Source organism: Equus caballus, chromosome 28 (assembly GCF_041296265.1).
Source record: "Equus caballus isolate H_3958 breed thoroughbred chromosome 28, TB-T2T, whole genome shotgun sequence".
Lineage (NCBI taxonomy): Eukaryota > Metazoa > Chordata > Mammalia > Perissodactyla > Equidae > Equus > Equus caballus.
In genome coordinates this window covers 12,828,007-12,855,829 of record NC_091711.1, presented here as the reverse complement: position 1 = coordinate 12,855,829, position 27,823 = coordinate 12,828,007, and the positions used below count along the sequence as shown (strand labels likewise).

The window sequence follows — 27,823 nt, the reverse complement described above, 5'->3', positions numbered from 1 at the left end:
CCAAGACTTTCAAAATAAAGAGTAAGTTACTTTGAAAATTTATCATCTGTTTTTTTATCTCTTTGAAAACCACTTTTTGTGTATCAGGTAAATAAATACTTATTGAACTGAAATTTTATAATTTTAAAATTAGAATCTCATACTGTTTTTTTCAATTTTGGGAATCAAAGATTTCAGAAATCTAACATTTGCTAGAAAATTAGACCAATGTATTGTGAGGATTAGATGAAATACTGAGTGTATAAAAATGATGTATAAAATGCAATACTAATAAAAAGACTTAAGAGGAAATGTCAAATTTTCACCTTAAACATTGGTACTGATATTATCACTAACAGTTGAAGCTTAGAGGAAAATAGTGTTCTTTGTTAGAGAACACTCATTAGAGACTTGAAATTGAAATCTGCTTTGAATTTCTCTCTCTCTCTTAAAGGCATTGTCAGGTGTATAAAGTAGTATACATTCTGCCCAGGTTGAACAAAGTTGTTAGGCAATAAGATCCCAAATTAACAAGGCCTATCAGGATCTGCTGACTTTTGGAGTCTCTTCCCCTTGTTTATCTGTATTCCACCTACACTTCCTTCAGACCCTTAAGTGTACTAAGCTCTTTCATACCTCCAGCCCCTGTATGTTTTTCGTTTGCCTGGAACCCTTTCTACCCTTTGGCGAACTCCTGGTCATTAAGCTTTGTGACTTCCTGAAGGAAGCCTTCGCTGACTCCTGTCTTATTCTCCTCAAACCTGTCTTGTCCTGTTAGCATTAGATTCTTTCATACCTCTTCTCTTAGGGTGTAATTATGCATTTATTTGTATATTTATTTGTCTACCAGTGAAGCCCAAGCACTTATCACAATGCCTGATTCATGGTGAATTCTCAGTAAATAATTGTTGAATGATTAAATTAAAAAATTCAGTAGCTTCTCTTTGGATCTTAATCTCACTTTTACTTTGCTTCTTTTTCTCTTACTTTCTTACTCTCTCTCTTTCCTTTTGGCAGATTCAGATAGTAAATAACTATTGTTATTAGTGCATGGTAATATTTATCTTTAAGGAAGCTATGCAGTTGTCCTGTACATTTTGCCTTCAAAAAGTGAGGAGTGAGTTGTGCCCCTTCAAGAGAAATGAAGACATATGGTCTCACAGAAATATGTGTAAATTTTTTAACTGTGTTTTTTTTTGCTGAGGAAGATTGGCCCTGAGCTAACATCTGTTGCCAATCTTCCTCTTTTTGTATGTGAGCCACCAACACATCATGGCCACTGATGAGTAGGTCTGCACCTGGGAAATGCCTTTCAGCTGTCATGTCTAGAATCCAAATATCCTTCAACTGTCTTTCAGTAACTATAGGAACCGTCTTGAATAGGATCATTTGCTCTAGAGAAAGCTGATTCTTAAGCGTGTTTACTACTGAGTTTTTCCTTCAGGGATGACCCCTGTTTTTCTGACTCATGTGATCAGGTATCTCAAGCAGTCACTTCTGCCAAGAAGCTTATCCTAACTTGTTCCTAATCTGGAGCCCTCTTGTGTGTTGTCCTTGAAATATTGCATATTTCTTTAATAGTTCTGTTAATTGTTTATTTTACTTGACTGTCTCTTTCACCAAAATATAAGTTCCTTAATTTTGTCTTTGTAGCCCTAGCACAGTACCTAGAATTCTGAGTGGTAGGCATTCAGGAAGTGTTTAGTGGTATGAAGAATTCTCCTCATGATGACCCATTTCAAAGATGGCATCTTAAGACTTTGAACAGCAGTGGACATTTGGAAATCACTCTCCTTAACTTATTTGGTGGATAGATACACTGGTGGGCATTTAAATTAAGATTTTTAATAGGTGGACAGTCCCTCTGCACTGTGGTACAGGACGTCTCATTGATTGCCAGCTTAATTTGGTACATCTGCAGTGACTATTCAGGAGCCTTCTCTTTTCCTTACAATTCAGTGTGTATGCTTCCTGAAGTCATATACTTAAAGAGAATTGCTATTCCAGGTTGTGTGAAGATAAACTTTGGAAAATATTTTAAAATCCCAGACAGAAACCTAAATCTGTATCTGGAAGGATATGTTCATGGGTGTTATGGTTAAAGCTGTAGGCGTAAGAAGCTTTGTTGTTCATTATTTAAGTTCACTGCCATTAATTTAAAAGGCCTATTTATGGAAATGTGTATGTTGTGTGTATTTATCCAACAAATATTTATATGTCCATTATGTGGTAGGCATTATTCTAGACACTAGGATACATCAGTCAATGAACAAAGGAGACAAAAATCCCTTCACTTGGGGAGTTTACATGGAGCTTACATTTTATTTCTGTATGTTTCTATGTGTATGTGTCTAGATATGACACTTTTGTAAGATAAACAGCATAATGAATGGTTTTAAGGTTGTTTTGTATATTAGCAGAGGACTAGGATAAAATTAGAGGGTACTTATCAACCCTTGATTGCCTTTAGTCCTATTTCACAGATGTACTTTTTGGGGTTTTTTCTCGTAGCTTATCCAGAACAAGAAGGACAGATAAATTTTAATAAGCAATTCAATTAAATTGATATTTATTGTTCCAGCATGTGCAAAGTACTTTGCTATAAACATTGTAGGGGAAAAAAGAGGGCTAACACAATTTGTAACTTTAAGAAGTATATAGTCTAATAGAGGCAAGTTAAGTACACAGGTAAGTAATACTGTGCAGAAAAGGAGAAAGGTCCAAACATAATGCCAGTTATATTCACAAAGGGGGGATATTACGCCAATCAGTGGCTAAATAAAAAAAAAACCTCAAATCATCAAATGTTGGCAAGGATGTGGAGCAGTTGAAACTTTTATCATTGGTGGAGATGTAAGTTGGTACAATTACGTTGGGAAAATGTTTATCCATTTGTTATAAAAGTAAACATAGACCTGCCTGGAAATTCTATTCCTAGTGTTTACCCAAGAGAAGTGAAAACGTGTGTTCTAAAAAGATTTGTACCTGAATGTTTATAGCAGTTTTATTCTTAATAGTTGAAAACTAGAAACAGCTCAAGTATTCATCAGTAGGGTAATGGATAAACTATGATAAAGCCATACAAGGGAGTAGTTACTTGGCAATAAAAAACAAGCTACTGATACCCACAGCTACATGAATGAATCTCATAAACATTTCGCTTAAAGAAGCCTCTCGCAAAATAAGGATCTACTCTAGGATTTCCACTTACATGAAATTTTAGAACAGCCACATCTTATTTATGGTGGAAAAAAACCAAAATAGTAGTTGCCTCTGAGTGTAGGGAATTGACTAGAAAGAGACATGAAAACTAAAGAAATATTGAACTCTACTTAATGATACACATGCTGAAGTATTTAGGGAGATAATTTACTAATTATCCATACTAATTTCTACAGTTTTACTTTTTTTGTTACATTTCAAAGTAGCTGGATTAATAGATGGATAAAGTATTGACTAGGTAGATAGATGTGTGCCAAAGCAAGTAGTAACATGTTAATAGTAGAATCCAGATCCTGGATATATCAACTTTGCTGTATGTTTGAACAGTTTCACAATAAAATGTGGGAGAAAAGAGAGGAATTTTGTATGTGGAAGGTAGTATCAAGAAATATTTTTATGTTTTATGAGTTTTTAGGATGTTGAGGAATGGAAAGGATTTTTCTTTTGGTGCAGGAAGGGGGTCTAGACAGAGGTGTAGGGAAAGCATTATAGGGAGTGGCATTAGAAGAAATACAAGGATAAGAGTTGGGCTAGTGGTAGTTCAGTTTGGCTGAAGCGTAAGGTAAAATATTGAGAGAAGAGCATGGAAAAGTAGAAGGCATTTGTGTAAGAAGTCATTAGAAATTTATTTTAGGAATAGTAGGACATTTCTTCCTCCAACCAAAGAGAAAGAAGAAAGGGGGGTGTGGTGATGTAAGAACTTTTAATGTGGAAAGAGTGAGATCCTTATAAAATTGCCATTGACCATTTCAGTTTTCCTGGTAATACAAGAGTATAGCTTTTGGATATTTATCATAAATGGTATTGTGGAGCAGTAGGATTTAATATCAATGGAATCTTAAGGAGACTGGAGGAGTTTTGGTGTGGTGAATACAATGTGACAGGAATTCAGGCAAAAGACATCTAAGATTAATCTGTTAGTAGAATATTACAGTGAGGTTAGGGTGAAGTTATAGTAGACCAAATCAATATGGTTTCATGATTTTTCTAGCATTGCGTGACAGCATCTGCATAAGAGCACAGAGAGCAAGTGGATGGTGCTATACTCATCCCCAGAGACTGGCAAGAGTTGTAAGGAATTCTGGGGTGGCGAATGGATAGTTGAAATAGAGAGTGGGCAAGTAAAGCCTCTGAATGGTGGACTGGGAAGTATTGGAAGGGGTCAAGAATCAGGAATTCACAATGAGGACAAAAAAAAGAAATTCAGTCAAAAGAGGGATAAAGAGATGGAGGAGGGGGTACTGTGCTCTTCTCTGGAAATTTCTGAGTTCTGAGATCTTAGAGTTCTTAAATTTGGAAGTGATGGCATCAACTTCTGCCTAATCACATAAGCCAGAAATTTAGGAGGCATTCTTAAAACTCTTAATCTCCATCTCAACGAGAATATTTTGATTCTTGAGTTTTCAATGTGAAGATAATCTAAAATATATGAGCATGAGCAGCTACGTAGATGGGTAGATAGATGAATGACTATCTTAGAGCCAAATACTGCTGCTTAGTTTTAGTTGCATACGTTAGCATTTATGTTAGAGTTGGCAGCAAATGTAACGGATTTAACTGTCATAGACAAATGAAAAAAGACCAAGGCGGATTTAATGAAAATGTCACATTTGCAATGAGTCGGAGTCAATTCCCAGCCAAATGGCATCACAAACCCCTTTACAAACTAGAGTGGCGAGAAGATTTATAAATTTGTTTTGATATGTAAATGTACTAAAGCACGTATAAAGGCCTAGGTTTATGTTAGTAGCTATTTAAATAACATAAAACTGACTGAAATTATTTTTTTTAGCTAAGTGTGTGGGAATTTTTTTTTCCTTGTGGAGAGATCCCGTTATATTACTCATATTGGACAGATAGTGTTGGAGAGAGTAAATTTAGTCTCCTTGGTCTAGTTTATAAGGCCAGCCACAATCTCCCCCTCTCATCTCTGCTTAATTCTCCCTAATCACATACCACTCCTTCTTGCACTTTCTGATCCTTCAGGAATACCAAGGCTATCTGATATACTGCTCACCCCCGTTAGGAAAACTGTTTGAGCCTTCACCATTTCTTTACCCTTAAAGACGCAGGTTAGGTTTCCCGTAGAAGCCCTGACTCCTCCCTAGGCCATGTCTATCCTCTGAGCTCCTAGAAAATAAGGCACTTGTCATATTAAACAGAGGTCACCTTCTTTCCTGTTTGACTCCCATTTAAAATTGTATATTTGGTAAGGATCTATATCAATCATGATTGATCTTTGTATGCCCGGCCTATTGTACCTAATCAGTGATAGATGTTCACTAGTTGTTGAAAAGATCTCAACAGTGTAGCAGTGCTGATGAGGGGCATTAAAGTCCAGAAACAGTTTTTGGACTTCTGAAAGATGTCTTCTGGAAGAGGAAGTTTATTATTGTGATAAAATAGAGCTTTGGGGTTTACCTCCATGTCTCATTTATATAATCTGTTCTCTTATTAACATGAAATAGCTGTATCAGAAAAGACTTCCATTTGTATCAGACATGACTATTCTATTGAGCTTTACACATTGCTGAGTTCTGTAAAATGAACTACTTCTACCTTCCCTATTTCTGGTTCTTGAAAATTAAATTACAGTGTAAGTTATTAGTATATTTTATTATTCTAAAGACATGAGCATGCAAAGTTTTAAATAAAATATAAATAATATGAACGTGAACTCTTCTCTCAGGGTCTTTGCTCATTTTCTTAAGGTCATCACTATTTTTTCCAGGAGCTCTGAAATGATCAGCACTTGTTGGCATCACATGATTGTTCTTTTTTTTTTTTTTTTTTAAAGATTTTATTTTTTCCTTTTTCTCCCCAAAGCCCCCCAGTACATAGTTGTGTATTCTTCGTTGTGGGTTCTTCTAGTTGTGGCATGTGGGACGCTGCCTCAGCGTGGTCTGATGAGCAGTGCCATGTCCGCGCCCAGGATTCGAACTAACGAAACACTGGGCCGCCTGCAGCGGAGCGCGCGCGCGAACTTAACCACTCGGCCACGGGGCCAGCCCCACATGATTGTTCTTAATCACTCCCATGCAAAGAAAACATTGTCAGTAACATTTATTAGTTTTCATTTTTTCAGCAATTGTCAGTTTTGATGTTACTGGGTCATATGTCAGCCCTCTGCATTTTACAGGCCATAATTTCTCTAATAAATTTTTTTCCTCCTATTGGAAACTTTGTGACCTAAAAAATAACCTGAAAGTAAGCATTACTCATAGAACTAAAACAGATGTTGCAGAATCCACACACTTGCAGCACAAGTACTTTTATTTTACTCACGAGAAGTCCTCACATAGTTCCTAAGTACTCTTATTTTAGACTCAGTTTTTTTTTGTTTTTTTTAATGTTTGGCAAGTGAAGAGCTACAAATTAAAATGAAGATAAGAGGCTATCAGATAGTTTAAACAGGTGACAGATGAAAGCAAGATTTAAGACAGAAAGCCTGTTAAAAGCAAACATGATTCCCCAAAAGCATTTTAGGTATCATTTTAGCTATATAAACTATTGGCTATAAGGACACTGTTGTATAACATCAGAGTTTAATAGTTGATAGGATAATGAGTTAATAGAGAAAAGTTAAATTACACTGTTTTGTGTTTGTTTAAAATGACAAAGAAATGTGTAACAGACTTCAGGAAGATTTCCATCAAAAGTTACTTGGTTTTTACTTTTTTTTAAAGAAAATTTCGATGATTTATATGTACTCTTCTTTATATATTTTAACTTTGTGAATTTGATTATAATGTTTGGCAGGAACTCTTTCAGGATTATCTACGAGAATATATTTAAGTGAAACTAGAATTTAGAAAAAGTTCCCTCTCATGGTAGTTTGGTACCTGTGTTTCATGTATTTTAAGGTTATTAGATTTGACTGTTCCCTAGGCGTTTTCTAGCCGTGGGAATCCCAAAGCCTTATATGGTCAAGACTTAGCTTTTAGACTTTCAGTGAAATGCGAGGCACCACTCCAAAAAAGAAAAAAAAAAAAACAACTAGCTGGCTTTCACTTTGTCTTCAGTGCTCTCTTTTTGGCTGCCTTTATCACCACAGTAGCTAAATTACTTAGGACCTAATGTGCGTTGGGAGTGTGTCTCACTGGTGGAAGGAATTCCTTTTGTGGCAGTAGTTTTATGCTAGAATGCTAGTATTATTTTAACAACACATTACATGCTTTTGGTTATATAATTTGATTTTTTCTTAAAGGAAACTTAAAAGCAGTTCTGGTTTATTTTCTCTCACTGTAAGGGAGGGGAGGGGATCATGTCTGCATGTGGTGCAGTTGTGTAGGTTTCATTAATGGCAGGTATTAGGGAAAGTGAAAGTGAAATTACTATTGCTTGGAGACTTTCCTACCTTGGAACTCCCGCTACCAGATTAAGGAACATCCGTGAAAAAGGTGTGAACATTCAGGAGTAGCAGTGATAGTGAACAAAAGGCTGCTGAAACAGTTACTTATTTCTCCACTGGTATGAACTCTAGTTGTCTTTTCGCTTCTTGCTTGTGACTTTTCTGAGTGAACATGAGCATCACTCATTTGTATATTTAGCTCCAAGATAGCTTAATACTTGGTAGATATTAAAATTCTTAGTATCAGTTCCGCATTTTTCATGTAGGAAGAAAAGGGGAGGTATCATTCCCCTAACACAAGAACGTTGCAAAGTGTTTTGTAAATTATCCATTGTCCTATAGTAAGTCAAATGTGACGGAAAAATTCATTTCTCTGATACAGTCATCTACAGGTGACAAAGAAGCAGCAACTTGTTTCTGAGTCCTACCAGTGAAGCTATCCCATCCTTGTAGGTTCCTCCATTCAACATTTGATTAGTCTCATGTATGCTAGATACTATGTTATGAATACATAACGGTGTCCTTGCCTTTGAGAGCTCTTGGTATAGTGGAGGCAGAAGGAGAGGAAAATGAATCAGACTTAGTACATATGGGTAGATAATTAGAACAGTGTTTTAAGTGTGTTAGGACAGGTATGTTCCCAGTGTTACAGAAAATGGAAGGAGATAGTGATTTAACTGTAGCTACATTAACATAGGCTGAGGAAGGCCTTAGAAATAAAGGCTTAAGATGGTTAAAAGAGGACTAAATTGAGGAGGAATCTATAGGTCAGCAATCCCTCAACCCCTACCCTTTGTGTTCGTCCAGAGAAGCTGTAAGGGTCCAAACTACTTGAGTTAATTCTTATGATCAGAAATAATTGAAATTTAGTTATCAGGTTACTTTCTCTTGGCAGCTGTACTCAACTCCCTCCTCCCACCAACCTGCGTTTTTGTGACGGAGCCTAAGAATGTGCTTTTGTAGGGTTTTTAGCACTGGGTTTTGTTTTGTATAAAGACCCTTTATTTGTCACATCTGCCTCAGCAAAATTTTGTAGCCTCTCTTTCTGGCAGAGATACCTATGTGTGTCAAAGTCTTTTAGGTAGCTGGAGAGCCATCCCAAAAGATGAAAATCTCATTTGTAATGTATTGTCAGCCATGTTAATCATTGGGTGTCTAGTTTAGATAAAGAGTGAAAAGACCTTTCAGAAGGTTTCTGAATCCATGTGTAGAATCTGCGTGCAGTTTTCCCACAAAGGTGAAAAATAGTTGAAATTGTTAATTCATTATCGATTTTTTGTATCTGAGACAGATTTGGAATTCACAATGCAGTAGTACACACATTTATTATATTATAGATAGATTGTGTGTATGGGACAATGGTTCCCAGACTGTGTGCTTCAACTTGGACATAAAAGTAGATTTTGGTGATAAAAATCGATGTTAGTGGGAAAGGGGACTTGTTGACAAGTTCTGCAGTAAAGAAGTCTGTTTAATTTAGTGTTTCCTAAATTTGATTGTTTTTAAGAACTCTTTTGTCAAAGATCATTTGTTAACTTTTTCAGTTCAGTAGTTTCATGGAAATAGTTTGGGAAATACTGCAGTAAATTTTTGTGATAAATTGACGTCAAAAGGTCTCCGATCTGACAGTTGTTTCAGGAGGCAATTTGAAAATTTAGGTATTCTTTTTGCCTTACTACTTTCTCTTTTGACTAGATAGTGATTTACGTTTGAAGGCATGTCAAAACTTTGTTACCTGTAAATGTAACAGTACTAGCATCTTTTTACAACAATTTGGGGAAAATGATTAAATGCATGAATTATGCAATAGAAAATTATACATACCCGTTTCCTTCAGTGCAGAGGAATGTATAAAAGCCTTTTTTCTTCTTGCTGTTCATATGCCCTCCCTCCTCAAGAGGAAATATTGAAGAGATAATAATTTTTATTAGTATTAGGAAAGCTCTGGTTATTTAGAAGGTTATTTTTTATTTTATATCTTTTTACTCATCAGGGGTGAGTACTGGCACATCATCAGGTGATTGTTACTTATTTATTCTTAAATTATAATTTCAGATTGTTTTGGCGTATTCAGGAAATGGAAGGTGGTCCAGTGTGATTAGAGCTTTGAATTTGTGGAAATGGAGAGATAGGTCTAAATTTAGATAACTCTTAGCTTAAAGAACTAACTGATGACATTTAAGAGGAGTTGAAATACAGGAGAAAGGACAGATTAGAGATTAAGTAGAGAAGGGAACTTGAAGTTTGGATACATACAAGCTGAAGCAATGAAAACTGAAATAATGCCTTCTATGTTCATCAGAAATCTAGCGTTGTAGCCGTTATTTATTGCTGCATAAGAAATTACCCTTAAACTTAAAATACCAAACATTTATCATCTCACATTTTTTATAACTTAGTATTTGGATGTGGCTTAGCTAGGTGCTTCTGGCTCAGGATCTCACATGAGATCGCCCTTACGCTATTGAGTGGGCCTGCGATCTCATTTGAAGGCTTAAAGGAGTGGGGATAGGGATCCACTTCAAACCAAGACTCATGTGGTTATTGGCAGGCTTTGCTACCTTGCTACTTGGGCCTCTCAACAGGACTGCCTCTTGACATGGCAGTTGAGTTCACCCAGGTTGTGAGTGATCCAAGAGAGGACAAGGGAGAGTACATACCAAGATGAAAACTACAATCATTTTATACCCTAATCTTAAAAGTGACATCCCATCACTTCTACCTCATTCAATTTGTCAGAAGCAAGTCCAGCCCACACTCAGGGGAAAGAGTTTACACAAGGGTGTAACCACCATAAGGCAGAGATCATTGCCATCTTAGAGGCTACCTTCCACAAGTGGCAAATTAAAATAAAATAATGTTTATGACATTTTATGTAAGTAAATACTTAACAGCTGGTTCCTGTTTACTATGCCACGCATACTAGGAACTATTTATTTCTTCCTTTCTTACTATTCAGCAAAATACTTGATAATCAATTGTATCTTTGCTTTTTTTTTTGTATCAATTGTCTTTTTTTTTTTTTCCTCTGCTTCCATCCAAATGTTTGGTGCCCTCTTATTTTGTGACTTGGAAGTATTAACTCCTGCTTGCTTAATTCCTGCATCAGTGGTCCTAGAAATGCAGAGTAGCTTGGTAGTCTAAAATGGAAAATAATATTTGGTTAAAATAACCGAATAAGATTTTTTTTCGAGTTTTCTTCCAGGACCCAGATGTTATTTGCCAAAGCATATCTGGATATAGAAGAACAACTTGCAGATTCTCAGCCTCTTTTAGACATATCTTTGCTCTTTCTTTTCTGAAAAGATTGTAGGAATATAATTCCAAGGCTTAGATTGCCTCTTCCCTGCTTTTTTTCCCCTCTTATCCATGTCATGGCTTGACAAAAAAATTGCCTTTCTCTTCCTGAATTCCTCCCTTTTCCCTCAGTTTGTGTATGTGTGTGTGATTTTTTTATTTAATGTTAACTCCTGAGGTTTCAGAAAAGGTGTACTGAAATAATCCATGTATCCTAGAATGAGGAGAATTTGAACATGTATTAGAATGAGGAGAATTTGAGATTAGAGAGGTTACATCGTTTTGTAATTTCCTCTATGTATATATTTATTTCTGATTAAACTGTGAGTTTATTGCAGGCAGGGTTTGGCTTCAGGGTTTATCTGTATTAATATTTCTACTTGTTAGGATTTATGATGTTTACATTCTTTTTATTCACTTATTATGAGTCTTTTGGCCATCCTGTCTTGATTTCTGAATTTATTTTGTTCTTTTAATTGGCTGGATTTTATTCTTAAATAGGGTTGATCATTTTACTTTTGCTCTCGTGTTTTATTCAATATGTTATTAAATAGTAGCACCAAAATGTGGGGCATTTCCTTTGGTTTGTCAGGTTGTATTTTCTTCCACACTACTTTCTCCATCTGGATTTTTGCATGCTTACGTATGTACTTTACTTTTTCTTCCCCTTTGTTTTGTTTCCCCTTTCTTTGAATACTCATGGCCCTCCAGGTTTGACATAGGCTTTTCCTGATCACGTTTTACATATGCTGCTTGTGCCTTGTCGTTTATTTCTCTGACTTCAATTACCATGGATATCAGTGGTTCTCAATCTAGTGTGTTTTTAGAAATTAGATGGGAACTTCTTTAAAGTGGAAATTCCTGGGCATACCTTCAGAGGTTCTGAGTTCTCCTCTCTTTCTTCAAAATCTAGGTTAAGTACTCTATAATTAAGTCCACAGTATTTATCATACCTTTTTTTGGTTATTGTTTGTTTAGTTATCTCTTGCCTGCTGGATTCTATGAGTGCAGAAATCTTAGTTTACATGCTTTACCAGTGTATTCCTAGCAGCTAGCATAGTGTCTAGCTGTAGTGGGCATTGAGTAAGTATTCGTTGAATTAATGAAGAGTCTGTGTTCTTTATTGGCCGCGTATTTTGCTAAACACTGAAGAAATTCACCAAGAAACAATTAGACGGTTAACAACTATGTGAGTTTTTTGTTTTGGAAAAACATAAGAATGTTACGTCTTCACTATAGAAAAGTTTTTGGAAAATAACTCAATGACTGACTTCTTTTAGTTAATATTTTGGCGTATATTTCTCCAGACTCTTGATTATGTATATCAATGGCAAGAATTGTGTCATATAATAATACTCTTTTGTAAGCTGTGGTTTTTTAAAAAATTTAATTGAATAAAATAGTAGAAGCTTTTATTTTTTCCCCCGAAACTAAATTATTTCCTTATTAGTATATATCCATTGATTAAACCCCTCTAGGTCAGTTTGTGCCTATTTCCAGAGCTCAGATAGTAATGAAACCTGGGAAAAGATTTATCTTCTCCAAAAAAGGATTCTTTAACTCATCTGTACTCACATACTGACTTTTTCCTTTATTAATGCTAAATTGCTTTAGTATTTTTTTCTTTGTTTGCTTATCTTAATTTCCTAGATTATAAGCATCCTCAGGACCGTGCTACATGATCATTTGTTTTAGTCTACTAACAAAAATTTATGGAGTAGCACTGTTAGGTATTATGGGATATATAAGGCAGTTTCTATTCTTAAGGGACTGTAATCTAGTTGGGAGAAAAGACTGGAAGATGTTGAACGATAATAAAGGCAGCATGTTTCACACAGTCCTCAGTACGGTTTTATGTGCACATACACACAGTAGGTCATAAATGCCTACTCATTAAGGGAAAGTTAGCGTTTTATTTTTATTCATTCTACATATATTTACTGTTCTCACTTTATGCCAGTCACTGTACATAAGGGAAACAAAGAGAATATACTCTCTAGTGCTGGTCCTTGAATCCACCAGAATGGATGGCTCAATGTGTTATACATAGTAGGCAATCAACAAAAATTATATGTGAACGATCCTCAAGTTCAATTCTTTTTTTATCCCTAATGATTCTAAACTCTAAAAGAAATGCTCTTTCCTTACCAAGTCCCCAAATAAAAGTATTGACCTCTAAAGATTTAGGTTTAACTGACTACTTTATAGATATTTATCAACAAAAGAAATAACAGAGCTGTATAAGAGTAGATAAGGAGCATATTTTAATCTTTGAATATTTATGGTTTCCAGTTTTGGGTGATCTCATTCAAATATTTAGTACTTGTTGGGTGAAGTATGACTGTTTAAGCAGTACTTAGATTACTTTTCCCCTAGAAACTTTTTTTTGTAGTCTCAAAAATTTTTTTCCGGATTTTTTTTTATAGTCTGTTTGCCATGTCTAGTTCATTCAATTCACAAATATCTGTTAAGTGTTCTCCTTGTCAGGCGTTGTGTCTACTGTATTCTCTCTAGGATACTGTGTGTATACATAAACCTGAACTTTTCTTAATCCAAATGAAGAATTTCCCTTGGTCTAGCCATTGTGTTTAATCTCTATTTTGAATTTATTGTTCTATTCATTTTATCGTTTGAATATATGATTTATTATGAGCACAGATTTTTAGTTTTACAGCTAGATTTCCTACTTGCTTGTATCATGAGAGTAGAAAGTCGAAAAAACAATTGAACTTAAATGCAATGCTGAACTTTACTTGTTTTCATAACTAAATATAATAGATAACCTCGAAAAGATATTTGCATTCCTTTGTTCATTGCAGTATTATTTACAATAGCTAAGATATAGATACAACCTAAGTGTCCATCGTTGGATGAATGGGTAAAGAAGGTATGGTACATATATGCAGTGGAATGCTACTGAGCCATAAAAAGGGATGAAATCTTTCCATTTGAGACAACGTGGATGGACTATGAGGGTATTATCCTAAGTGAAATAAGTCAGATGGAGAAAGACAAATACTGTGTGATTTTACTCATATGTGGAACCTGAAAAAACAAAACAAGCAAGCAAACAAAACAAAAACAAACTCATAGATACAGAGAACAGATTGGTAGTTACCAGAGGGGAAGGAGGTGAGTGGTCAGTGAAATGAGTGAAGGGAATCAATTGTATGGTGATGGATGGTAGCTAGAATTTTGGTGGTGATTTTGTAGTGCATAAAGATGTCAAATTAGAATGTTACACACCTGAAACTTATATAATGTTATATACCAATTTTACCTTAATAAAAAAAGAGACAGATGTACAATGAAATATTTAGGAGTGCATCTGGAAAAATCTGCCAAAGTGATGTTAAGAAAGAATAAGAAAGTTAGAAGGATCACACTTCCTGATTTCAAACTATGTTACAAAGCTACAATAATCAAAACAGTATGGTACTGCCATAAAAACAGGCATATAGAACAATGGAACAAAGTTGAGAACCTAGAAGGAAGTCCACACATAGATGATCAACTAATCTTTGACAGGGGCACCAAGAATACTCAATGGGAAAAGGATAGTCTCTTCACAAATGATGTTGAGAAAACTGAATGTCCATTTGCAAAAGAATGAAATCGGACCCTTATACTATACACAAAAATTAACTCAAGATGCATCATACAGTGCATTAAACAGTGTTGGTGGAAATGAAAATTGGCATGGCCTCTATGGAAGACAGTATGGCGATTCCTCAAAAACTTAAAACTCAAACTGCCGTATGATCCAACAATCCCACTTCTGGATGTGTATCCAAAGGAGATGAAATCAATATCTTAGAGAGATATCTACTTGTCATGTTCATTGCAGCATTATTCACAATAACCAAGATATGGAAACAACCTAAGTCCATCAACAAATGCACGGATAAAGAAAATGTGATATATATAATTATATACTTCTGTACACACACACACACACACACACACACACACACACACTCTGGAATATTATTCAGCCATAAAAAAACAAAGAAAGCTTGCCATTTGCAACAACATGGAACCTGGAAGACATTATGCTAAGTGAAATAAGCCAGACATAGAAAGACAAATACCATATGATCTCACTTATATGTGGAATCTAAAAAATTCAAACTCATTGAACCAGAGAGTAGAACCATGGTTGCCAGGGCTGGAGTATGGGGGAAATGAGGAGTTGTTGGCCAAGGATTCAAACTTTCTGTTATAAGATGAATAAGTTCTGAAGAATCTGGTGAACAGCACTGTGATTATAGATAATAATACCATATTGAATACTTGAAATTTAAGAGAGTAGATCTTAAGTGTTCTCACCACACACATACACAAAAAGATAACTATATGAGGTGATGGATGTGTTAACTTGATGTGGTAATCATTTCACAATGTATGTGTATATTAAATCATCACATTGTAGAAGTTTCAAAAATCACATCATATAACCTAATTATGTACAATTTTTATTTGTAAATCATGCCACAATAAAGCTGGAAACAAAGCCAAATGTAAATAAATGAAGCTGCTCTATTCAAAGACAAATTCAGATAATGATAAAAAAATAAATTCTGCATCATCAAAAAATATGTATAATAGATGACCTCCTAAGATTATAAATGCTCATTTATTTGCCAGTCTTAATGCAAGACCAAAGTGTTTATTTTTTATTATTAAGTATGAGAATGCTGCTTGGAATTCTTGATTGTTTTTCTTGTATAAACCACACCCATAATTCCTCCTTTGATATGTCCAAATTTAGTTTTCTTTAAAATAGAACGAAAACTTGGTTGGATGTCTCCAGTTCAGTTCTTCTTTGAGCATGTTCACTGACATCTATGTTACTCTGAATGCTTAGGGCATGGACTCTTTTCTAACATATCTACAAATTTCTCCCACCATTTGAGCAGAACTGAGTTTTCATTACTAAGAGTCATAAAGAGTTGCTTCAAGGAAGTAGAAATTGATTTAGAGAATTTCTGTATTCAAATTAGTTTGTCTATTACTGATCAATAATTAACTGTGTTACTAATGATTGGGCGCAAATTGTAAGCATTTCAACTAATTGACTAAAATTACATTTTCATCTAAGTTGCTATCATTTCATTTGTACAACTAAATCTTTTCTTTTGAATTACTCTCCTGCATTGTATATAATTTGCATGAATGAGCTTATGTAAAACTTTAATGTACGAAAATTTGTTTGAAGGAGATTTGGAAATCTCTAAGATTTTTCTTAGTGCATCTTTTAAAATGTAGTCATCTTAGAAATCACTGGTGGATGAGACTTCTACAAAAAGTGGTACTAAAAGGAATATGTGACAACTCCCCATCATTTAATTTTGTTATGTAATTTATGGAGAAAAATTCAAATAGGTATGATTTAGCCCATGGATTATGAATTGATATAAACATAACAGCACTTACTATTTGACAGGTACTATTCTTAAGTGCTTTATATATTAATTCATATACTTCTCATAGTAAACTTTTGAGGTGGGTATTATTATCTTCATTTTCCAGAGCAAACTATGGCACACAGGATGTTAAGTAATTTACCCACTGACATCCGGCCAGTAAGTGGCAAAACTGGATCAATCTCAGACAGTCTGGCTCTAGAGTCTGTACTTTTAACAAAACCGCTTTCGTGGAAAGGAATATAACAGTGTTAGAATTTAGTTCAAATGCTGCTAATTTTGTAATTGTGATTTTACTCAATCGAATTATATAGTTGTTCAACACATTTGTTTTTATCTCTTCTTGGAATGAAATTTCATGATTTTTCAAGCTACACGTGCCCCACCCAAAAACCTCTCATTAACGTATGGACTGTCTACTTTGAGCCAAGTTTATAGCTCCTTTATTAATTCTTTGTTGTTAGGCTTCTCGACCTTTTCCTTAAAACGTTGAACAAAGGGAAACAAAGCTTCTCCTTGAGCTAACTTGCTGAGAAAAATAACTACACTCCCTTTTGAATAAAAACAGATGTTTTATGTACTTGAACTAGTTTGTTGAATTAGTTTACAGCTCAAGTTGGCAAAGCTACCTGTACCTGGAATTAAATGACAAAAGTGTCTTTACACAGCCATTTATTGTTGGTTATTTCTGTGGCTAGGTATTCAAGAAAAACTTAAGATAAACTGTGTCAGATAAGATTTTGGAAGTATATTTGAATTGTTCTGTTTCTTTCCATATATGGCTTAATAAACTGACCATATTTAGTCAAATATTTAAAGTCAGCAAGTCATGTCTCTCTTAATGTGCTGCATGTGTTAGCTTTTGATTCTTTTAGCAACAATATTATTGTGGACAGGCCTTGCCAGTTTCTTGTGTATGCTTTATAAATGTTCAGGAGAACACTTTGAACAACTTATGCCACAAACTTGAGATTCATATATGATGTAGATTATGTGACAGTGTGTTTAGCATTTAATTTATATTAAAACATTTGAAAAACTTACTACATTTGTAAACAAAATAAAGGAGCAAGCAGATTTTACATGAACAGCTTTAGGTATTTTTGTTGGTGTTTTTTTACACTATACTGACTTAAAAACATAAACATTTTAAATTAAAATCAGCAACTTTCATTTATTGGGAAATAGCTATTCCTATGTTAATATTTTCAAAGAACCAAGGCAACCACCTTCTTAAAATGGCGAAACTTTAAAAATTAACCGTTTGTCCTGAAATTCTTTTATCTTCAATGTCAAGGAATTGCTCATAAGATAAGGCAAGTAAGATCTATTCTGGATTTTGCTTACCTTTATCCTCACCATATGCAATTTTGCATCTTCATGCACCAGGAAGTGATTATCACCTATTTATGTGTTAGGCTCAGGTGTAGAACCTCCTCCAGGAAATACTCCCTCACTACCAACTATTCCTCCCTGGTTTCTCCTTTTCTGAGCCTCCACAGTGAGCAGTGCACAGCCCTAAAGCTGGGTTTATCAGATTGCTTTTGATATAATTATGTGCTTGTGTATTTGTCTTCTGTACTACATGGTGAACTTCTTGAGAACTTTGTCTCTTTAACTAACTAAATAAAATACCACAAATATCTTTGTCTTCCAAGTAGAATATACTGATCATAATTTAATCTTAACCCTTCTTTTACTGTTTTCATAATCACTTCTCTACATTGTTGCCCTAAGTGACTTGAAGTCCCATTGTTTTAGTTATTACCTTAATGCAGATAATTCCCAAATTATCTTTTCATTCCTCATTTATTTCCAGAGTGCTAGATCTTCATACCCAGTTGGCCACAGGATATGCGTGGCTACATAGGTATACAGACACTTAGAAGTTCAGCATATCCAAAGCTAAAATCATCTTTCGTTTTCCTGCCTGCTCTTTGAGCCTGTGGTATTTCATGAATGGCTTCTCCCTGTCCCTCACTCTTCATATACAATCTCTAATTAAGCTTTGCACATTTTCTCCTGAAGATCCCTGCTGAGTAACTGCTATTGCTCAGTTCAGGCTTTTCCCTCTTTATATTGCTTCTAGTAATCTTTCTGAAATACTAATCCGATCATGTCACCCCTCTGCTTAAAAACTCTGAATAGGCTTTTTAGAGACATCATCATCTTGAAATTCTAAAATGTTTTCTTCTACTTCCCCCTACTGCTGAATTGAGCCACTGTTATTGATGCAAGTGGAGCAGGTTCCCTTGATGTGTGGGAGTAGAAAGTGGGTTGAAAACCACCTATAGTATCAAATCCAGTCATCTTTGCATTATATTCAGATCTTTTACCTCCAGTAGATTCAGACTTTTTACCACCTGGCCGTACCCTGTTTTTATAGCTTACAGATCCTCGACTTGCTGTTTGTTTTAGTCCATGCATTTTTTAATCACAGTGCATTTGCTCAGTGAAGTTCCTTCTATTTGACTTGCTAGATGAACAAATGTTATGTAGTCTTGGGCTATCTTAGGCACAAGAAGATCCCTTTATGTCTCCAGTGGTATTTTAGAACTTTCTACCCACTGCTATCATGTCCTTATATGATCATTGTTATTTATGGACTAGCCTCCTATCTTATGTAATGTAACCGTTTCCCTTCCCTGTATTCCTAAGGCTTTGGCATATATAGTGTTTAGCATATATAATACGAAGAGTAGCTAAAGGAGTTAGGACTATTTAACCTAAAAAAGAATATGTGAGAATTCTTGGGGGCGGGAAGTCTTCATAATATTGAAAGATTATCAGTTAAAAGAGAGATTCCATTGGACATTTGGAGCTTTAGGAGGTAGAGGATAGAAATTAAAGGAAGGCATATTTTTACATATACAATTTAGAGAAATAAAGTGTCTTATACTGTAGGTAACACGTAGTAGAGTTTCAATAAATGGTAGCCTAGTTTTTCTTTTTTTGCTTTTTAATTTAGGTATAATTAACATACAGTAAAATACACAGCTTTTAAGTGTACCATTCAATGAATTTTTACACATGTATATAACTATGTAAAAATCGGAAAGATAGGGAACATTACCAGTCCTCCAGAAAGCTTGCTCGTGGCCTCTCCCATCATTTTCCCAGAAGTTTAACCATGATTCTGAGCCTTATCACCAGAGATTAGTTTTGCCTGGAAACCTACAGCATGTATCCTTTGTGTCTGCCTTTTTTCACTCACCTGTATGTCTGTGAGGATCATCCAGGTTGTTGAAGGTAGCAGTAGTTCTTTTGTTTGATGTTCTTTTTTCATTGATGTATAGGATTTATTACATGAATAGAATCTTCCCCACACACACGTACACACCACCCCATTCATTTATCAATTCTATGTAACTTTAGTAGATAGTATCGAATGGTTTTCTGAAGGAGTTGTGTGAATTTTACACTTTACGCTAGCAGTAGATTTAATGTTTTTCATTTAAGATTTGTCTTAGATTTTCTTTTTATGTAAACACTGCGTATTCATTGTAAACATTTTGAAAATAAAGGAAAATTTAAAGAAAATAAAATTATTCATAGTCTCACAATCGTCAATAATGACTATTAACCTTCAATATATATTCTTCCAGTCTTTTTGAGTACATATTTTTTAGTAAAATTGGAATCATATTAGGCAAACTGTTTTGCATCCTTTTTTTAAAACTTAATATGTTGGAGCATTTTCCCATATCCCTTTATAAAGAATCATTTCTTGTTAGCTTGACATTATTCTCCATTTTTAAAAAACAATATTTGTATTAGATACATTTATTGAGTTTTATATTTTTTATGTTGATGATAAAAAAATCAGAATACTGTTTTGGAGCCTATAGGAATTAAAAGAGGTTGAGAGAAAAGGAGAAAAGAATTTAATATCTTTTCTCAAGGAAAATTAATGATTAAGCTTATAAATAGGTCTAATATTATTTCAAGCCACTGTAATTCTTTAGCTATTTTCAAATAACATTTTATAAACTACTTTCTAATATAATAGAATTTTGACCTTTCTTCTTTTATTATTAGATACCTGTGGTTTTCAAATCTCTCCTACCCTTACTTTAACCACTGCTGCTTGAAAAACACAGTTCTTTTCCCCAGCAGTGTATACTTAAAATCCATGTAAATGGTACTTACGTACTCATTTACCATCTGCTATGTGTAAGGTACTTTTCTGGGCACTTTGGGACCTTGCCGTCAGGTTGCTTATAACTTGTTCCAGGCGTCGTGGACACGTAAGAATGCTAAACATGTTAGGAAATTTTAGAGATAGATAACCCACCAGCTCCTTCCTTTGCCTTGAAAGATAAAGATACCAAAGTCCAAAAAGATTGAATTGCTTGTCCACGGCCACAAAATTTGTGGCAGAGCCAGAATGAAAGCCTAGAGCCAAAAGCTGTGGTTCCCCCATCAGTGCTTTTCCACTTTAGATGTAAAATACTTTGTCTTTAGTGCTTTTCTTGCCGCTGACTTTGTCGGGTTTTTTCTCCCTAAGAGAATGCTACTGAAAGCATTTTCTTTTGCTTTTGTGATAGGTAAAGGAAAATTGGTTTCATTTATTAAGTGCCTACAGTGTATGATACCGTGTTGCAGAGATGGCAAATAGGTGAGAAATGCATTGATAAACTAGGAACATCTGTGGAAAGAGCTTATTTTTTGGAATCTGAACGTGTATGTTGGAATCTTAGCTCTGTGATTTCCTGCCTGTGTGGCTTATTCAAGCTACTTAATCTCTTTGAATCTTAGCTTTCTCATTTATTCATTCATTTATTGAACCCCTATCACATGCCAAGAACTGTATAAGGTGCTGTGGATACAGCAGAATTCCTGCTCTCATGAGGCTTTTTGTGAGGATAATGTATATAAATCAGTAAAATAGATAAAGCACCAATCACACTACCTGGCACTATAAGTAAGCGTTGATAAAAGTTCCCTTCTTATTTACAATAGGCTGTGGTTCTCAAACTTTTTTTGTCTCAGGACCCCTTTATACTCTTAACCATTATTGAAGGACCCCACAGAGCTTTTGTTTCTGTGGGTGGTATGTATGAGTTAGTATTTATAATACTAGAGGTTAAAACTGAGGATTTCAAGTATTCATTTTAAAATAGTAATACTTTATCCATGTTACATAGACACCATTTTTAATTGAAATAATTCATTTGCTCTTGAAAGTTTGAATTTATAGTTGGCAACAAATACTGTTAGTTGTTTTTCTTGAAATGACAGACTTACTTTGTTCATTTTCAAGAAAATTTCTGCCAGAAATCCAAGTTAGACTAACTATAGTTTGTCATTTAAGTAAAAATGATATTCCGTGAAAAAATGGCTAGTTCAGCTTGTGACTCAGTGGCACAGGGGCTTTTCCTCGGGGTAGTCACTGTACTCGGAAGAAATGCTTTATGCATACTTCTATCTTGTTCCACAGAATGTAAGAAGATTGTGTGTTCAGAGGTGAAAATTTAATAAAATTTATAGTTTTTACTGCTCTGTCAAGGACATTCCTAAGTAAAGATAGCTTTTTTTTTTAAATTGTGAGTATGTAGTGGTGAATACAATGACTGTCAGTAGAGGGTTTTTTTGCCACCGCCTTGATTTGTGCTAAGGCACAAGCAGTTTTACTGCAAGTGCTTTTGCACCCTGAAGTGCACATGTCAACGCAGTCCAGAGGGGAAATACCATCTTAGTATTATTTTGAAAATGGTTTTGACTCTGTCAGCTCCCTGAAAGGATGCCACTTTCCTCAACAGACCACATTTTGGAAACTACTACTATAGAGGATATTATTGGTACTTAATTATAATGTTTTGATTGTTTGTGTTTTAATATGTACTTGTTTTCCTCATGGAGTTGGCATAAGGAGTCTAGTCACGTACAGTACTGTTGTATGTATATGTAAGCAAGGACTTTCACAATTTAGTTGGTATCATTGGCCTCTTTTATGGCAGTACGGTCAAGATAGCACAGACTAATTTACAGAGAATATTTATGTTATAAAAGCTTCAAAGTAGCAATTTAATTCTATTGATGTATTATTGGGAGTGTTGATTCAAATTTTTTCTAATCACGCTCTCTGTTTTGTTTTTAGGCTTGCATTGATGACAATGTTGATATGGTGAAGTTTCTGGTAGAAAATGGAGCAAATATTAATCAACCTGATAATGAAGGCTGGATACCACTACATGCAGCTGCTTCCTGTGGATATCTCGATATTGCAGAGTAAGCCTACTTTTATCCAAACACTGCTTTAGAGACCTGAGATTTTATAGAAATTGCTGTTAAAGATAAATGAGTGAATTCTTATGTTACCTTAATTCATGAAAATTATTCTTCCCAGGAAAGAGAATAAGTGGTTCTTGGGAATCCAAATATTGAGTTTCTCGGTGTGAGATCCTCTTTCTGTCTCCGCACCCTTTGGCTTTTGGTACTTTGTATTGATATGAGTCTTTGTACACATTCTCCATCACTGTCTCCTTTACTTTTGAGTACATGTAGAGCATTGTCAAATGATTTTAGGTTAATATTTAGCAATCTAGTCTATTCCTATGTAATTATGAATTGTTAGGGGAAATTAACGATAAATCTGGATTAGGTCACTTTGCTGTAAGGAGAATATGATACACAGTTCTCAGTTAGTCACTGTATTTATATGCTTGTTTTTAGTAAGACTGTTTTCTAAAAATGTTGTTTAGAAAATTCAGTGAGAAATAGTCAGTGTATTCTTAACTACCTTTAATGGGTGAGTACTTTCCCATAAAATCTGATTCTTTAAGCGTTTAACAGAGATATAGATTTCCTGACAAAATAATTTTTCAGTAAATTATTTTTTTCTCAATACTATGTATCTAACACCATAAACAGTTTTGTTGTCTATTTGCTCACATCAAAACTTATCAACTAATAAATATTAAATGTGGGAGTTCTACTCTGTGAATCTCTCTTCATAGTTTTATTTCTTTGTACATTTCACTTTTTTCCCCCTTGTGTATTGGAGATAGAGTACATCAGTTTAAGGGGGAGGCAGTGTTTGGTGAAATGAAAAGTGCTCTGGCCTGGAAATCGGAAGGTCTGAGTTACTTCAGTTTTATTACTAACTTTAACACTAACCTGCACTACATCTTTTGGTAATTTGTTTTCTCTTTCTGGGCCTTGATTTCATTATGTGTAAAAATTTGGTTTTGCCATTGCAAAACAATAGTGGTTGTTGCTAATTATAATCATGGTTCTCAAGTTCCTTACTCCTTTCTGTTCTTTTCATGCTCAACAGAGATCTTAGATCTCTTCTTCATAGAAAAAATAGCTAATGTGCATTTATCTTCAGCTGTTCTTAAATACTTGGTAGTTAGGCTCTGGAGTCATCTGATGTGGCTTATGAAGGCTTCCTCAACCACTCTCAAGGGATCTGATCTTGGGCAAGTTGTTTAACTTTTGTAAGCTTCAGTTTTTTCCTCTGTGGAATAAGCATAATATTTCCTAGGTTTGTTGTGAGGGCTAACTGAGGTAACTCATCAGCGTAGTCCCTGGCCCATAGAACGTACTCAGTATGTATTGACTTTTGACCATTATCTCATTTATCTCTTCTGGGAAAATGAAAACCTGACTTCTTTCTTCAGATGTTTAATCCTTATATTTCCTTTTTTTGTTATGCTTCTGAGTTTGAAAAGATAATAATTGTCCTGAATAGTTTCCTCACATAGACTTGATTGATAACCCGTTGTGTCAGTTGGGTTGATTTTAGCTGCAGGTAATAATACCAAATTTAAAATGACCTAAAGAGTAAAGGCATGTTTTATAAAGGATAATAACATAGTTTAGAGGAAGGGTATTCAGCTTTATTATGCTACTTGATGATGTCATTAAGGGCCTGGAGTCTTTTAGTCTTTTTCATTTTATACCTTTCCCAAATATGGACTTTTTTCTTAGCCCGTCCCCTCCTGGTCACAAGATGCTTGCCATAACTCCTGAATTGTGTTTTTACAAATGCACACCCAAGAATAAATTAAGAAGTAGGTGGGGAGTAGAAAGTGTGTTCTCCATACTGTGTGTGTGTCAGGGAGGGGAGCCTTCACGGAGAGCCGTCTGACTGCAGCAGATTCCCCCTTGAGGGACTTCCCTTGGCCTGAGCTTGGTCCTTTGCACGTGTCTGTGCTGGGAAAAGCAAGTATCTGGCATATTCAGTTTTTTGGGTTTTTTTTAAAGATTTTATTTTTTCCTTTTTCTCCCCAAAGCCCCCCAGTACGTAGTTGTATATTCTTCCTTGTGGGTCCTTCTAGTTGCGGCATGTGGGGTGCTGCCTCAGCGTGGTTTGATGAGCAGTGCCATGTCCGCGCCCAGGACCCGAACCAACGAAACACTGGTCCGCCTGCAGCAGAGCGCGTGAACTCAACCAGTCGGCCACGGGGCCAGCCCCTGGCATATTCAGTTTTTTACATGCCAGTAAATAAGTATGAGGAGCCATAATAAGCAATCTGCTACAGGTTTTAATATTTTCAGTAGAGTAACTACAACTTTTTATTTTTTTGGAGGGTAGAACGTGGAATATGTTTTTCAGAGGACTTGTGGAAACAAAAATGACCTGTTTTGGCAGAGGTTGACTAGAGTTCTGCTGATCTAACTGTCTTTCTTTAGGCAGTTTGAATTGGTGGCTTTGGTATAACTGAAGTGTTTAAGTCCATAGTTTCTTTGAACCAAATTAAAATTAGAAGAATGACGACTTTTCCTTTTTTTGCTCTTTCTGCCGTCTGAGATTCTTTTCTTAAATAATGACAGTATGTTTTTGTAATATTGTTTTATTGAGGTCATATTGACTTGTAATGACAATGTTTTATAAAAGACAGTTTATCCCTAGTATATAATGGGTTATTTGTTAAGGTGATGATACCCAAAACCCTTCCAAATGCATGATTATTTTTACCAGCATTATCTCTTTCAGCAATTAATTTCATTAATGAATAAGAGAAGTTAATGAAACCCTAGTTTTCTTCAGTCTAGAAAAATACAGCATGGTGGCTTAGGAGGTAGGGTGAAGATATCCCCCTAAATCAGAGCATTATGGAGTAAAAGAAGGCCCCATTAATAGTGATGTAGAGACAACAGTTATAAACCAGGAATGACGTGGGAAAATTGGGTCACTCCGCTAAGTGAAGTATTTGGACTTAAATTTATTGTGAATCACTAGTTTTGTGTCCTTGGTCAACCCTGCTTAGCCTCTATGATTAATATTATTTATAAAATGGGAATGATATGGCTTCTTCCTAGCCCTTATTTCTCATCTTGCTTTCCACATTTTCACTCTGGTTAATACTGGGGTGCTTTTAGCTCCCCCACATTCCCTCTGGTTCCTATCAATGTGTCTTTGTTTATAGTGGTTCATTTGCCTCATTTCTTTACTTGACTAGCTCCTGCCAAACTCTCAAGATGCAGTTTGTGTAAGGGTCACTTCTTCCAGAAACCTTTCTGATGTTCCTGGCTGATTCATCAGCATCTTTGACATATCACTTGTTTATATGTTTCTTTACCAACTGCGTTATGCACAGGACAGTACTAATTCATCCCTGTTGAAGTAAGAGGTGAAACAAACAATGAAACACAGATAGTTTCCTCTGAGGATTTGGGGATGATTAGGATACAGTGAGTTCCTGATTTTTTACCTCAATTGGAGATAGTAGAGCAAAAAATGTGAGGTTTCAGTTTAGTTTCCAGGCATTTAACAAATTCATGTTTGATCTGTAGCCCAGCAAAAGCCAAGTGAATAGATGAGTGATAGCTCTTCATATTCTGGCTCCATTATTTCACCTTTTCACCAAAATAATTACCCTCAACCTCTCCCTGCTTTGAATAAGGTAGAAGTCATAGGGAAAACTTAGGATCACGTAATGAAATGTATGCCTTAACATCATTCTCTTCATTTGGTCTGCTGAATTGGCAGCGTGTGGGTTGTATTGTGTCTGCACAAAATTCCTACATTGAAGCCCTATCCCATAGGCTTGGAATGTGACTTTAGAGGTGGAGTCTTTAAAGAGATGATTAAGTTAAAATGAGGCCCTTAGGGTGGATCCTAATCCAGTCTTACTGGTGTCCATTTAAGAAGAGGAAATTTTGACACAAGAGACACCAGGGGCACTCACACACAAAGAAAAGACCATGTGAGGACTTTGAGAAGGTGGCCATCTGCAAGCCAAAGGAGAGGCTTCAGAAGAAACTAAACCTGCCAACAGCTTGATCTTAGTCTTCTAACCACTAGAACTATGTGAAAATAAATTTCTATTGTTTAAACCACTTAGTCTATGATATTTTGTTGTGGTAGCACTAGCAAACTAATACAGGCAGTATAAAATTCTCACTGTCACATCAAGGTATTCTTCCCTAAAAATTATAGTGTTGATGTTATTGGGCTATGGATTATAAGTAAAACTGAATAGTGTGACTTTTTGACGTAATAGAAAAGGCAGCTGATTATGGAGCCCAAGGAACTATGTATTCGACTTATTGTTCCAATCTATAGTGATTCATTAGTTGTAGCTCTCTCACCTAAAACTGTAACTCAGTTATTTATTGAAATTATTATGTGCAAAGCATTGAAAACCAAGTCCTCTAACTAAAGAAATAATTAGATGAAAACATACGAGCTGTACAGTGGCAGCATTTTAATTTTGTCATTCTTTTTCATTTATTAGCTGGAATATTTTGGTGAAAGAAACTTCCATGTATTTACTATTTGGTTACCCTTAGTACGAGTTTTATAGGAAAGACAAGATGTATTCTTTTTTCTTTCCCTCTGTATACTAATTTTTAAAATAAAGAATTGGTTCACTAGTTACCTTCAAAAAAGGCTAATTGGTGTTTTGAGGTCTAAGTAACTTTAGGAGCTCATGCATTTAAACATACTTGATGTAGGGGCCAGCCTGGTGGCACAGTGGTTAAGTGTGCACATTCCGCTTTGGCGGCCCAGCGTTCGCCTGTTCGGATCCCAGGTGTGGACATGGCACCGCTTGGCATGCCATGCTGTGGTAGGCATCCCACATATGAAGTAGAGGAAGATGGGCACGGATGTTAGCTCAGGGCCAGTCTTTCTCCGTGAAAAGAGGAGGATTGGCAGCAATTAGCTCAGGGCTAATCTTCCTCAAAAAAACACAAACAAACAACATACTTGATATGTGTTCGTTCATTGCAGTAACTATCCTTATTGATTATCAACTTGTATCATCTTTGGTCATCAAGGGTCTCTTCATGTTAGCTTCTAAGTCTCTGGGACATGACCAAATAAAGTGATCTTTAAAATCTTCCTTGCTCTCTAGTATTACGAGATGTTCAAGACTCATCTTTTACATTCCTGCCCTGGGTCTGGAATTGCCGTTTCTCCAAGGAGCCCTGTTCTTTGTAATGGGTGTTGGAAGTGCTCATTGCTACGAGATTGATCATTGTTTCAGCACCAAGGTGTTTTTCTTTAGCCTCTTCTGTCTTGTATCAATAGTATTTCCTTTCTCTCTCACTTCATTGCCAGGATCTATAAGATTAAAATAACACATAATTACTA

General features: G+C 35.4%; 1 protein-coding gene across 11 annotated transcripts in view; it reads left to right on the top strand.

Annotated features, from left to right (window-relative positions):
- PPP1R12A (protein phosphatase 1 regulatory subunit 12A) overlaps window positions 1-27,823 on the top strand; it is a 152,006-nt gene that overhangs the window by 25,493 nt on the left and 98,690 nt on the right. For all 11 annotated transcript variants that reach the window (XR_002804704.2, XM_023631517.2, XM_070253892.1 and 8 more), the window contains exon 2: window positions 22,376-22,506. Coding sequence is in view for 10 of the 11 variants with exons in the window: in XM_023631517.2 (XP_023487285.1) it covers window positions 22,376-22,506 (131 nt within the window). In the remaining variant the exon portion in view is untranslated. The remainder of the gene's footprint in view (window positions 1-22,375; window positions 22,507-27,823) is intronic.